Consider the following 15,606-nt stretch of genomic DNA (forward strand, 5'->3'; position numbering starts at 1 on the left):
CTTTTTGGTTTTTTGGACATGCTGGCATGTAATTACGACTCGAGTTTTTGAGGGCCAGTCTTGAATAGAACTAGCCAAATCGGCCAAGATGATCACTTTTGTCCTGATTTGGCTTGTTCTTGGTCTGAACAAGCTTGGTTCTAGCTTGACATTCGGTCCTCACAATTTTTCTGTGAACCACTGCAGACCACCCGTTTCTGATAACAATTTTATACTTGCATACTTGCATGGGATCTGCTGCTGGCATTGCAAATTGAAACCATGAATATGTATCACCTTGTTCTCTTTTCTGCTATCAAGTTCTTGTCCCACATGATTAATTTTTCTCATGGGTTTCAGGACTCTCCAGAGTCTATACTTACATTTCCATTTACTTCACATGCAACACATTCATTCACCATAGGTTGTGGGTCTTTTATATGCTCAGACTATCCCAATATTGCACAAATCCTAAACCATGTTGCTTCCTAAGTGTGGCATCCTTATGCTTAAAAAGTTATGGAAATTTCAAATTTCGCTACATTTGCCATTTTTCTTGCTGCCTACCTGTGTAAGATTGCAGTGCATGTCAGCAAATGCTCCACTCCTGCTTTTGTTTTGCATACTATAAAATATGCTTCTTGCCTATTGGCTACAAATTGTGCATGTTTGCCTTGTTGGGCTACTGACAAATTGCCATTTTACTTGGCTATGTGGAGCCTTTCACTTCTTGTCAAGAGTGTTTCTCCAAGGGTGTCCTATGTGGGTGAGTAGATTTCAGCATTATTATAGTTGGAATTGGGACTGAAACCTACACAGAGTCAGAGCAAGACTGGATCATATCAGAGATAGCCTAAAAACTGGGTTGAAGAACAAGGCAACTAAAAAATACATAAAATATGGAAATTTTAATATATATATATATATATATATATATATATACATTAAATATGGAAATTTTAGTATATATATATCCGAAACATTACACACCAAATACTCAATGTTTGTACATGTATATAGCATGTAAGGTATTTTTTCCTTCTTATTGGTTTTTGGACATGATGGCATGTAATTAGGACTCGAGTTTTTGAGGGCCAGTCTTGAATAGAACTAGCCAAATCGGCCAAGATGATCACTTTTGTCCTGATTTGGCTTGTTCTTGGTCTGAACAAGCTTTGTTCTAGCTTGACATTCGGCCCTCGCATTTTTTCGGTGAACCACTGCAGACAACCCATTTCTGATAACAATTTTATACTTGCATGGGATCTGCTGCTGGCAGTCCAAATTGAAACCATGAATATGTATCACCTTATTCTCTTTTCTGCTATCAAGTTCTTGACCCACATGATTAATTTGTCTCATGGGTATCAGGTCACTCTAGAGTCTATTCTTACATTTGCATTTACGTCACATGCAGCAAATTCATTCACCACAGGTTGTGGGTCTTTTATATGCTCAGACTATCCCAATATTGCACAACTCCTAAACCACGTTGCTTCCTAAGTGTGGCATCCTTATGCTTAAAAAGTTATGGAAATTTCGCTACCTTTGCCATTTTTCTTGCTGCCTACCTGTGTAAGATTGCAGTGCATGTCAGCAAATGCTCCACTCCTGCTTTTGTTTTGCATACTATAAAATATGCTTCTTGCCTATTGGCTACAAATTGTGCATGTTTGCCTTATTGGGCTACTGACAAATTGCCACTTTACTTGGCTTTGTGGAGCCTTTCACTTCTTGTCAAGCATGTTTCTCCGAGGGTGTCTCTATGTGGGTGAGTAGATTTCAGCATTATTATAGTTGGAATTGGGACCGAAACCTACACAGGGTCAGAGCAAGACTGGATCATATCAGAGATAGCCTAAAAATACATAAAATATGGAAATTTTAATATATATATATATATATCTGAACCATTACACACCAAATACTCAATGTTTGTACATGTATATAGCATGTAAGGCATTTTCTCCTTCTTTTTGGTTTTTTGGGCATGATGGCATGTAATTAGGACTCGAGTTTTTGAGGGCCAGTCTTGAATAGAACTAGCCAAATCGGCCAAGATGATCACTTTTGTCCTGATTTGGCTTGTTCTTCGTCTGAACAATCTTGGCTCTAGCTTCACATTCGATCCTCGTATTTTTTCTGTGAACCACTGCAGACCACCTGTTTCTGATAACAATTTTATACTTGCATGGGATCTGCTGCTGGCAGTGCAAATTGAAACCATGAATACGTATCACCTTGTTCTCTTTTCTGCTATCAAGTTCTTGTCCCACATGATTAATTTTTCTTATGGGTTTCAGGTCTCTCTAGAGTCTACTTACATTTCCATTTACTTCACATGCAACAGATTCATTCACCATAGGTTGTGGGTCTTTTATATGCTCAGAATATCCCAATATTGCACAAATCCTAAACCATGTTGCTTCCTAAGTGTGGCGTCCTTCTGCTTAAAAAGTTATGGAAATTTCGCTACATTTGCCATTTTTCTTGCTGCCTAACTGTGTAAGATTGCAGTGCATGTCAGCAAATGCTCCACTCCTGCTTTTGTTTTGCATACTATAAAATATGCTTCTTTCCTACTGGCTACAAATTGTGCGTGTTTGCCTTATTGGTCTACTGACAAATTGCCACTTTACTTGGCTATGTGGAGCCTTTCACTTCTTGTCAAGAGTGTTTCTCCGAGGGTGTCTCTATGTGGGTCAGTAGATTTCAGCATTATTATAGTTGGAATTGGGACTGAAACCTACACAGGGTCAGAGCAAGACTGGATCATATCAGAGATAGCCTAAAAACGGGGTTGAAGAACAAGCCAACTAAAAAATACATAAAATATGGAAATTTTAATATATATATATATATATATATATATATATATATATGAACCATTACACACCAAATACTCATTAGGCATGTAATTAGGACTCAAGTATATATATATATATATATCTGAACCATTACACACCAAATACTCATTAGGCATGTAATTAGGACTCAAGTTTTTGAGGGCCAGTCTTGAATAGAACTAGCCAAATCGGCCAAGATGATCACTTTTGTCCTGATTTGGCTTGTTCTTGGTCTGAGCAAGCTTTATTCTAGCTTCACATTTGGTCCTCGCATTTTTTCTGTGAACCACTGCAGACCACCCGTTTCTGATAACAATTTTATACTTGCATGGGATCTGCTGCTGGCAGTCCAAATTGAAACCATGAATATGTATCACCTTGTTCTCTTTTCTGCTCTCAAGTTCTTGTCCCACATGATTAATTTTTCTCTTACTTTCGATTCAATTATTTCTTCCAAAATAACTCTAAACACTCGTAGGATTTAATTTCTGCAAAACTTTCTAGAGTTTGACTAGTTTCAATCTTTAGCATGTGCTTTTCACATTTTTTTGTCATCTCATGCTTTTAGTGATTTGATTTTCATTTCAAGAGATCAATCCTTTTGGTTGGTCTTTTGTGTTAATATTTTCAAGCCTGTCAATGCTATACGACATCTTGGACAAATAGATATTGAATGTATTTGGTCTTATTTTTTACATTTAGGAAGGAGGACATAGGGGACTTTGGTCAGTTAATGGTCCAAGGATACTAGAAGTTGGTTATCAAGACGAAGAGGATCCTCAAGTAATGGAGGGATATGAACGCCTTGGTTCCCTGGTATGGCAAATTTTCTCTTTTCTCTTGTATGTTTTAACTTTTGTTATTTAGTTGCAACAGATGAGCTAATAATTGATTGCTTTGTGTTGTCACACTCTCTGTTGTTTCATATATTTGAATTGTTCAAATATTTGGTCACCTTAAGGAATTATCTTGATTATCATGGGAAGAGGCTGCTTGAGGAGGATAAAGGTTCATGTGGTTTTTTGGATGGGCGAAATCTAAGTTGGCATCTGGGTGAAGCATGGCTTGTGGACAGTGGAGGCTCCTAGTGGCCCTTTGAAAGAGACTTTAAACATGGGAAGTTTGGCAAAATAATTGGGATAAAAGTTAAAGAGCCTTCAAACAGCTCTTTCCTTTTTGAATATAAAATTTGGGGAAAATTTGTAAAATAAAGCATGGTGACATAATTTGTAAAATATTACATTACGTTTTCAAAACTAAATATCTTGCCATTTTTTCTATTGGTTCTGCAATTTTAAATGGTTATAAGCATGGGTGACTGTAATCGTGAGAAATATTTTAACCTCCATATTAGGGAAAAATGTTTTCATGTTGGAATTAATCTAAGAGACTGAATGGAATGGAAATTTTATTCATGTCTACAAATAAGGGTAGTTGTTATTGGAATTGCAGAAGAAATATATGTATCAGCAAGGACGAGGTTCTACTTTAATCAACTTCACCATAAAGTAAAAATTGGAATGTAAAAACATTTGGCCAGTAAGTGTTCTTTAGAGACAACATACAAGACGGGATCAAAATATGATTGAATGGTTACTATTGCCGCAAAAGCTAGGAGGCCTTGTGATGGAGTTCACAAGGTAAGGGCTAGACCTTGTAACAACAAATTAGGAGATATTGCCACTATGACCTCAACAATCCTCCTCCTGGTCTTTAGTGGAATTTTACCAAAAAGGAGGCTTCCCAATAGTCACCTATAGTGATACTCTAAATATAGGGCTCAAGGTGATGAAAATAGACTAAGTGAAGATACTCTACATTGGATGAGGCTCAATTCTTTTTTATGAGGGAGCAATGTATCATGCACCTAGGCTAGATAAAGACTTCTATAAACTAGGGGTTCTTGATATGCAACAATAAGGGAATACCTAGACATATAAAAGTCAATGAAAGGGTTTGCTAGAAATTAGATCAACAAAGCGATAGAACAAACCATCAAAATAGACTTCAAGTTGAAGCTAGACTAGGGTTAGGTTTCCAAGGCACAAAATTGATTAGGAAAAGATGACATCAGCCCTCTAATGGGAAGATTTACCACCAATAAAGCTTGATTTTACATTTAATAGGTAAAGAGAGATAAATCTTATGTATTCATCCATTAACATACATCTGCTAGAGGCCTAGAATCAATTCAACCCTAGGAAAATTCCCTAGTAGCTTGCCTTAAAAGCGGAGGAAAATAAAAAATGAAAATATTTAATTTTTGGAGGTTTTTGATCAACACAAAATTCACAAGTGCCTAATCCTACTTGTGTGATGGAGTCTTGGGGAAAAATTTTAGAGATAAATGACAAATGATTGAAGTAAGGAGGGAAAATAAATTTTCCACTTCACAAAACCCTTACTATCTTTTTTACGAGTAAAGATATTAAATAGGAAAAGCACAGTAGTAGTTATCCTATGGATTTGAAGGAAGAAAATATTTGACATGCAAAATTTAACAAAGATTTCCCACTGAATATCGACTCCTCTGTCTAGGCTAACTCCCGGCGAAACTAGGGGGGTAGTCACTAAAAATAACTAATGTTGATTAAGCTATAGTCAGCAAGAAATTATTCTAGGAGTTAATTTAATTACGCAACAGTACATTAATTAGCAACATATATCCCTGATGGGTAGCCCAGTTGATTGAAGCCCCCCTACCAAGTCATTGCCCCTCTCTCATGAGGCGCGGGTTCAATTCTCCTTAGTTCCATCAGGGTCAAGCTCCCTATGGTAGAGTCAATTGGTATGGAGTTCAACCCGTCTAGGGGTGTTACGAAGAAAATAAAAAGGAAAAAAAATAATCAACAACATACAATTTATATTATTGGCAGGCATATAATCCAATGACAAAAATTAAATAACAAAATAGATCAGCACCAAAAGTAAATATTTATTGCTTGAAAATAAATCTGGCAAATGAAATTGTAGTCCAATTGTTAATTTTAGGTATGTTCTATGCTGAGAGCAAATTTACTTTAATTTTCCATATTAGCTTAATATCAATTCCAGATTAGCAATCACATTTAGCATGATAGTAAAATCCGGATAGAACATAAACATAAATCGCAGAAGACAAGCCAAGACAAGAGGACACAAGATGTGGTGCCAGCCAGGGACAAACCCTAATGTGGAGAAACCCTTGATCAATTCTTCGTATGTTCTTCAATAATTCAGCAAAGAGAGATAGTACATATACATCAGAAGTCAACATTTTGACTTGACAAAATAAGATCAGAGATCTTCACTAAGAAGATAACTCATGAGGTAGCTGATCTGAAATCCGGTGAAGGCATATTGCTTCAACTGATTCTCCAAGGTGATTCCATCACCATGCTACACCCATCACAGTGTTGCACCCACCACAGTGTTGCACCCATCTCTAAGTTGTTCTCATCACTGTGTTGCTCCCATCACTGAGTTGCACCTCATCATCATACTGTAGCCATCACTGTGTTGCACCTATCACTGTGTTGCACCCATCACTGAGCTGTTCTCATCGCCATATTGTACCCATCACTATGTTACACCTATCATTGTGCTGCACCCATCACCGAGTTGTTCTCATCACTATGTTGCTCCCATCATACTATGCTGCACTTCATTATATTATGTTGCACCCAACATACTGCATCCAATATGCTGCAACCATTTACACTCAATGCATACCAGCCTTAGCTGCTTGCTATGGCTTACAACCTAGCAGAGCAACTAGGCTATAGTTGCAGACTCCTTCAACAGGCCCAAACAAACAGCGTTTCCCTTAGTCCTCTAATATAGAGACAACAACTCCAAACGTACCTAACCCATGCTTTAGAACAACAGTATCTATCATTGTTGCTGCTAGGTTTCCTTATCAATGATAGCAATATTTGAGATAGTGAATTAGGGTTTCTTCAAGCCTAAGATTAGGGCCTCTTCTAGGCCTCCTTACTGCTGTGAATAGGGCTACTAAACTGAGTCTAAAACTCCCTTTTAGACCTGCGGCTAGTCTTCTTAGGACAGCGGATTAGAGTCATTATTGGACCTGTGATAAGGGCTTTAGAACAACAGCATAAAACACTTGTTTGCACTGCGATTAGGGCTTGTTAAGGGCCTCCCCTTGCTGCATCCAAACCCTTAATGAATGCGGCCTAGGACAACGTATTAGGGCTAAGGTTTAGCTGTAGTTAGATCTCCTTTAGGGTTGAGATAAGGGTGCCTCCTTGCCTGCGTTAAAGTAGCTTCCTTTGCTGTGTATAAGTGTCCCTTCTTGCTGTGTATATACCCTCATGGATTGCGGCCTAGGGCAACCTTAAGTGTTGCGGCTAGGAGACTGCGTTTAGGGTTAGGGTAGTAGCCAAATCTCTATGTTTAGGACTCTTCCTTACTGCGTTAGGAGGCTTCTTCATTAAGCAGCGTTAGGGCTTTATTAGGGTAGTGATAGAAGCCTATCTTCATAACTGTGTTAGGCCTTCATCTCCATGCCAGCGTTAGGAGCTAGGACATCTTCTTTAGGGCTACGTAGATCCTTCTTTCCCATGACAGCATCTAGGGCATCTCCTCTTAGGGCAGTGTATCATCTTAATATCTCTCCTCCCACCAAATCCCAAAGACAAGTGGAAAGGAAGAGATCACAAGAGGTGTTGATGAAGATATAAGGCACAGTCATCATGTTGAAGAAGACCTCGTTGACATATTGTAATGGCCGATCTCAATGATGTTGTAGTGATTGCTTCAATGGTGCAGCAATGAGGATGATCTCAGCAATGACAGAAAGGAGGATTGATATCTTGGTCTTGGAGAGGCAGAGTATGTCAAGGGTCATGGTCTTCGTATTCGTCAATGGAATCTCTATAAGAAGAACTTACGCATGGGTTTTCCTCTCCAAGAGGGAGAGGTTTTGGCCTTGTTAGAAAGCCAAAATATTTGTGTTCTTGTCTCTTTTGTTTTTGACAGCAGTTTGATGAAGCTAACACATACACATTAATAATGAAGTAAAGATCAAGCTAAGATTAATTGTATAAAACTTCACAAATTTTTATAATATATCGAAGAATCAACTCAATTATGTTAGCCCTAGGTTCTTCAACATGGTATCAGAGGGATTGGTTCAACAATCAAAGAAGGGCAGAAAAGAGACATGCCAACATCAAGATTCAAGCATAGAAAACTGAAAGAAGATCAAGAACGATACCTTGATCAAACCCTAGATCAAAGGGTAAGTCTACAACAGCAGTATGCAAACACAAACATGATCAAGGAGACAATCTACCTACACCATATCGAAGAAGATCAAGGTCCAATAAGCGGAGCTCACAACTTTAGTCATCTTCAGCAAGAATTTTGAAGTTTGATCTATAACAACAATTTTGGTGTTTCTCACAATCCACATCATGGCATACAAAGATTCATCCTTCCAATAAAGAACAACTCAAATTCCTACTTAAAGAAGCAGATCATCTGCAGCATGAGGTATATGGATAGTTCTCAATGCAGAATGAAGGTGTTCACAGCCATAATAACACCTATTGATGGATCTCTACATCATGGCAATCAACCTCAACTCAATGATGCAAGGATAAGATATTCAGAACAATCATTTTGAAAGGTTGAGGATAAGCTTCAGCAAGGATCCTATCTGGAGGAAGCATCAATGCATCTACCTCAATCAAGGTGAAGATCTCATCTTCACGTATCAAGAAAGTATTTTTATTCTATAATCAAGTTTTGGTTTATTGACTTCATCAGTGCAAGAAGATATATGGGTTAGATAAAGCTCTTGCAATAGGATTGACAAAATCCTTATGAAGAAGTGAAGTCAGCACATCAAGGTCTCCTTTAAGTCATAAGAACTCTTAAGGTTCTATGAAGTAAGAAAGGAGACACAAGAAGATTACATAAAATACTAGAGGATATATTCTCCGAAGTAAAGTGTAGAAGGCGCCAAAGAGTGAAGAAATATATTCATGAAATATCAATGGAGAAATCTGGTAAAATAATCATCATTAATATTATTGATAAGTAAGGCAACAAGATGTCCATAAACAAGAAGGTTACCTCGATCAATAGTGTATGGTCTCTATGTCAAATAGAGAAAGGCAAGTTGTATAAGATACAAATAAGTGCAGGGAAGTTGAGGAAAGGATCAAGGGAAAGAGGGAATAATGGATATCCACTATGGATGAAATGATATCCCTCTCAAAAGGATCCTATCAGGAGTCCTTGCAGATATGAACATAGTAAGATACATCGTGGCATCAAGAGATCTTATGGAATCTTGAAGAAAATAGCTCTGAGGAATCTCATTATACATTGAAGAAAAGGAAGAAGTCATTCAGGTCAAAGGAAACATTTTCCAGATGGGGATATACTAGACCCTGAAGAATCTCTAATAGAGATCTCAATGGAGGATCTCCTAGTCCGGGAAGGCAGCAAATGTCTCGTCAGAAATTCCAACTCCTAGAACTCATGGGTTGGTGGTTCAGTGACATGAAGAATGGAGCAAACCAAGGGATTGAATATCTTTTTCAATCAAGTAATATGCAGGAAAATACCAGAAAGAAAATAAGGTCTGCATGATTGTATTTGTATTTGCATTTGATATTGAAATGTCATGACATGTGGTTGCAGATAAAATAGATCAAGCATGATCAAAAGGGAATAGATCTCCTCCTCTGACATAAGTAAGACTAGATGAAATCAACATAATATGTCATAATATGGTATGAGGTAGTTGGTGACCATTGAAGAACTATGAGAGTTCCTAGGAATGAAAGACATGAGGATGAAAGAGATCATGAAACATGCAACCATGACGAAGGCAGTCAACATCCAGAGGATTAGGAAGACTTGACCAAGAAACCTCCCGGAATGATGTGAAGACTTTGATGGAAGTCTGAAAAGATGAGGACCCTTGACAACATATATCATCGGGAGATGTGTCAACATGAATGAAGGATGATTGATACCTACAAGAAGATGTCATTGGAAGAAGGCCATCACCAAAAGGTAATATGTGATTTGTTTTTGGTGTTCGACCTCTTGGAAAAGTCTGGGTATGTGTGCAGGATCAAGGAAAGGAGAGTTGTGAAGGATGTCACAACTATGTATCTTGTGATCCAGAGCAATCACTGTTGAAGAAAAGTGAAGATAGATGAGCTTATGAAGGAAGCCCCAGATGTAAAACCAAGGAGGATACTTTCCGGGAACGAAGGAATGACATGACGAAGGAAAGTGATGGATGGATGAGCCCTACATATGAAGGAATTGATGACATCGAAGTCTTGAATCGTCGGTCAACTAGAAGACCCTATAAAGCATTGATGATAGAGTCCCTGGGTAAGAGGGAGCTCTGGGAAGTTCCTATGAAAAAAGGAACTTGAGCAAGTTTGTAAGTAAAGAGAAACTTGGAACTCGTCCCTGATTAAGAGGGAGAGTCAGACATGACATTCTTGTCTTCAGTTTGGAAGAAAGAATGGAGAATTGTGTAATCATCTGGCATCTGACACTCTTTGAGGATATGGTAGGGCATCCAAGACAAGAGTGGGCAAGAGGAATGATATTCTTGAGGGTTGGGAACCCAAGATGAGAATTAGTCCTAGTAGGGCATACTCGGAGAACACCCGGGTGGGTATGACCCTAAGAGAGACAATGATGATGTGTGTCTATCATTCATTGGTCTCACAAACATTGTGTGCGCTAATCTAAGTAGAGCTATTATTCAAGGCCTTGCTAAATGGAAACAATGTTGGTTGATATGATGCTATAACAAATGGATTGCAAATCCAATTCTTCTTATGAGAAATTCTTCAGATTGAGAAAGACCAAGTACCATTGTGAATACCTCCCTAGTTAAAAGGGAGTGTTGAAGAAAGTGTAACTAGGTTCGGTCTTCATAATGACATGATCTTTTTATTTGATGTAATGAAAGGAAATAAATTATTTTTGTAATCTTGCTACATGGGTTTCATGAGCAAGAAGTGTCACTAGGTGAAGGACTTCTTCTTGATGTCTTTAGGATTTATTTTATATGTCAAAGAGTCATGTCATGTGTATAGAAACTCTTCATGAGTTTGTGTAAATGTATACAAGTCTTCAACAAGTGTAACATCCCTCCAAGACCAAGATCTATGCCTCAAAACAAGCCCTCTGAAGTTTGCAAGCAAAGCGATAAAGAAATGATCAGGTCGACTCCAAATAAATGAATTAAATGAATAAATAAATGTTATGTCGGCTTGATAAAAAGACCCGTTGGTTCATGGATGTAGGTTGGCTCAATTTGGGAGGCTAACCACTATAAATACCCATGAGGGGTCAACGAAAATAAAACAAGAGAAAATTCAAATGTCTGAAATCTTGCATGGAAGAGGCGCCGCAGTAAGTCGCAGTCAATGGAGGAAGAGGAGCCGCAGTAAGCTGCAGTCAATGGAGGAAGAGGAGTTGCAGTAAGCTACAGCCAATGGAGGAAGAGGAGTCGTAGTTAAGGCATGAAGCCGCAATCATGAAGAAGAGGGAAGCCACAGTCATGGAGAGAGGAGCCGCTGGGTTTGACTACACCTAGTTTGGGTTTTAGGTGCAGTCACAACCTCGATGCATGGAACTATGAATAATGATAGAATTGGAGTCTCAGCATACCTAAGATCTGAAGGTGGTATCCTCACATGGAGAGAGTAGCAAAGTCTGGGCATGTCACTCTTGGCATATCTATCTCAAATAAAAGGATCAAGACAAGTTTCGGATGTGGACATAAAGATCATGATGGTCTCAAGAATGGTATTCCTGCAGTAGACAACATTCAATCTCAGTGATGATCACAGGGATATAGAGAGATCATACATCACAGTGAGACTCGGAACTATGTCTCTGCATAAGGAGCAGTATCACAGTTTATATGGAGAAGCAGTACTAAAGCTCCAGCAAACTAGTAATGGAGGAATGATATAGTAACTAGGACTACTTGATGAAAAACTGTATTTGAGGATCGCTGTCTCGGTGATGATGAAGATATAAGGCACAATCATCATGTTGAAGAAGACCTCGTTGACATAATGTAATGGCGGATCTCAGTGATGTTGTAGTGATGGCTTCAATGGTGCAGGGTGATCTCAACAGTGACAGAAAGGAGGATTGATACCTTGGTCTTGGAGAGGTAGAGTGTGTCAAGGGTCATGGTCTTGGTATGCGTTAATGGAATCTCTATAAGAAGAATTTATGCATGGGTTTCCTCTCCAAGAGGGAGAGGTTTTGGCCCTGGCAGAAAGCCAAAATATTTGTGTGAAGCTAACACATACACACTAATAATGAAGTAAATATCAAGCTAAGATTAATTTTGTATAAAACTTCACAAATTGTTATCATGTATCGAAGAATCTATTCAATTATGTTAGCCCTAGATTCTTCAACAGTTTGTGCTTGCTCATTTATTTCCTATATCAACTGAACAGAGAAACAATAGAGTAGTCCTTATGTTTCTTGTTAAATGAAAACTAACATATAAATATCAGTGATATGTAATAATGGGTTTTGGGCATTGAACCTTGGCAAGAACTTGAAACTAGATGGGTTGTCAATAACTAAAATTTTTCTACACCCTTGACCCTAGGGAGAATGTTTGTCCCTTGATTCTACAACATCAACACTCTCTCTGATTGAGGAAGCGTTCTCGACTAATCTAAGCTTGACCTTGGAGTATACAAACATCACCTTGGGATGGAGGCATCGTGAGAATGTCAGCATCCTTCTCGTCTATATAAAAATATTGGAGCCTCACTACTCCCTTCTACGATGTCCCAGATGTGGTGGTACCATGATCTCGATGTGCTTCGACCTATCATCATGGTCGTCTCTTGCACCCGATCAAATAATCCTACAAGTAGCTTCCAAAGCCACATTGTTTCACAACTCGCCAAACTAGATGCAATATACTCGGTTTCTACAGTCCTGAGTGCGATAGATTTTTGCTTCCTCCCCAAAGCATAATCAAAATTGAATCATCACCCTGTCTTCAACACTCTTTGCTCAATCTGATTTTGTATATCCCTACAGTTGTACTTCTCAGTTTACATCCAAATGTACCATGTCAATACCTCAACAGATGTGTCATGGCTGCTTTCTGGTCACCCTGACTAGGTGCTCCCTCTGCCACGTGAGTCCTTCTACTTCTCAAAGCCCTAAGGTGGTTCTGAGAATTGGAGCAATTATCTCCTCATTGCCCTTGTTGAGAAATCTAGGGCATCAATACATAGGTGATTTCTCTATTATGATAATTGCTTTTGTCTTTTTACTTCTTGATTATGACATTCTCTTCTTATGTTATTATTGTGTTCTTTTCATCAAGACAATTACCTACTCGTGAACAATAAAAAGGGCAAGAGACAACATATACGCTGTCAGCCAGGGCCAAAACCTCTCACTCTTTGAGAGGAAAACCCAAACAAAATTCTTCTTATAGAACCTTCAATTGACGAATACCAAGACCATGACAAAGACCCTTGACACTAGAGCCCTTCCAAGACCAAGTCACAAGCCTCCTCTTCTCCCCTAGATCAATGTTGCTCTTCCTCTTCCTCTTCTCGACTTCCTTCAGATTCTCGACCTCTTCTTGTAGGTCTGCAACCCTTTATCTTCACAACAGAAACCCTAGATCTGATTTGGCTCCTCAAATAGTCTCCTCCTTGAGAGAGACTCTTCTCTCTCTAACTCGACTTCCTTAAGTGAAGACTTCCACCCAAACAAGATCACTTCTAGGTGACTGCAATCTTCGATCCTTCCTTTCCAACTTCAGACCTGCAACCTTCGCACGTGTGAGGGTATACTAGCCCGAAAATAGTCCTCAATGATGACTCTTTCCTTCACTATCCTTCCTTCTTCCCTCGCTGGCTTTAAGGCTTCTTCCAAGATGATTTGTGCACTTGAGATAGAGACTTGCTTCACCAAGTTGATGTCCTCCAAATGAGGCCAAGCACTATTATTTATAGTGGTTGGTTCATCATTGTTAGGCCGACATGATCCCTTGGAGTAGGCCGACTTCACCTTTCTAGAATTATCCTTTTGTTGTAGGCCGACTTGAGTGAGGGCTAGTGACAAGGTCTTGGAGGGTGACTTACAAAACAAGTTTGACTCTTTACAATGTGTAACATGCCTTCATTACATGACAATGACTCTTTAGACTTTTATGACTAGATGACAATATCCCTAAGGGCTCTCAATGGGAGCCTTAACTAAAAATAAAATCTCTTGCTCATGAAACCCATGATGCAAGCATTACAATAATTTTATTTTTCTTCTTTACATCTATTACATAAAATCACAATTACATGTCATTATGAAGACCGAACCTAGTTACACTTTTCAACAACCCTCTCCCTCTGTTTGGGAGAATCCTCACTTTTTACTTCTCTATGTTGCCATCTACCAAAAGCTTGATCTTGTAATTCCACTTTGAATTCATCATTGACTTTCCATAGATTACAGCACAATGACATCCTTCAAACTTGTTGGCCTGCCAGCTCCTTCTGAATTAGGGGCTTTTCCAGTGATTATGATTGTACAACTTCTCCCTCTTGAGCACAAGTCACTGATCATGGGAAAACCTTCTTGCCACAAACTTTGTTTTGTTCTTCCCAATGTTTTCATCGGCTTTGGCAGCCTTTAAAATGTACTTGCGGCCCTTATTAGGAGGTTATGGAAGAAACGATTATGACCAACAAAAGAAACCAAGTGAAGAGGCTAGCTAATAATAAAGCAATAATAATTAAGGAAGAGAGATATAAATTACTTATCTTTGAGGATTGAAAAGAATTTCGTCAAATTACGAGGAGGTCATAAGGGCCACATGACAATAATATGTTTTGAAAATAATATGGAAGTTACTTGAACATAAAACAGGACCACTTTTCAATATATTTCAGCACTTGGGTCATGCTTCAAGTTCAGCTCATTTTTGGTTCTAAATTGAGGTTATTTGTTGTGAAAATTTTTATAGCACATAAGTGATTTTATGCTTATTTATTGTAATACCTCAATACTGATTGAAAAATTTGTTTTTTGTCCATGCTTCTTAGCTCATTCATGGTAGCGGATTGGAAGAAGACATCAAATGAACACCGGGGGCACAATTTCAAGAATGGTGTCATGCCATTAAATAAGAACATTCACAAAATTTGTTGCATCACTATTGTATTCTAGTTAATGCATGTGTATACATATGCTTAAAAGTTTCTGCAATTTTAAAGTGTGACCTTTTTTTTTTTGAAAGTGAAAATCCATAGGTTTGGTATATCTAGAATTGGTAGGGATTAGTCCTAAACAGCTACAAGCATAAAAAATGATTGGATCCTATTATGTTTTCCATAAGTTATATTTGATCCTAAGAACAATTTTAGCCTTTACCTTGTAACACTGCATTTTTCCTTCATTTCCTAATTTACTTGGGGTCTTTAATCTTACCTACATGACCATGTTTGAAAATTTTTAGTATAAAGTTAGCTTGTGCAATTCTCTGTTCAATGTATGTCATTTGTATAGCCAAATTATTCACTATTGTGACATGTAAAATATGTTGTTCCCCAATTTAGACGTTAAACAACTCTCTGTTTTGCGAAATTTTAGTTGTAATAGCCAGCATCGGTTACAAAGGGTGTTAATTTTAGGTATGTTCTATGCTTCGAGCAATTTATTTCAATTTTCACAGTTAGCTCAATATCTTTTCCAAATTAGCAATCACATCAGCATTAAAGTAAACTGCAGATAGAACATA

At 38.2% G+C, this 15,606-nt stretch overlaps 1 protein-coding gene across 2 annotated transcripts in view; it reads left to right on the forward strand.

The window, feature by feature from the left end:
- LOC149164291 (ARM repeat superfamily protein) overlaps nt 1-15,295 on the forward strand; it is a 275,018-nt gene extending 259,723 nt beyond the window's left edge. For both annotated transcript variants that reach the window (XM_089432017.1, XM_089432016.1), the window contains 2 exons: nt 3,528-3,641; nt 14,912-15,295. In XM_089432017.1, the coding sequence (XP_089288143.1) occupies nt 3,528-3,641; nt 14,912-14,950 (153 nt within the window). In that variant the 3' untranslated portion in view covers nt 14,951-15,295. The remainder of the gene's footprint in view (nt 1-3,527; nt 3,642-14,911) is intronic.
- Nucleotides 15,296-15,606: the final 311 nt, after the last annotated feature.

This window comes from Pinus tabuliformis, chromosome 5_1 (assembly GCF_031772625.1).
Source record: "Pinus tabuliformis cultivar Carrire ecotype Pingquan chromosome 5_1, CPIR1, whole genome shotgun sequence".
Lineage (NCBI taxonomy): Eukaryota > Viridiplantae > Streptophyta > Pinopsida > Pinales > Pinaceae > Pinus > Pinus tabuliformis.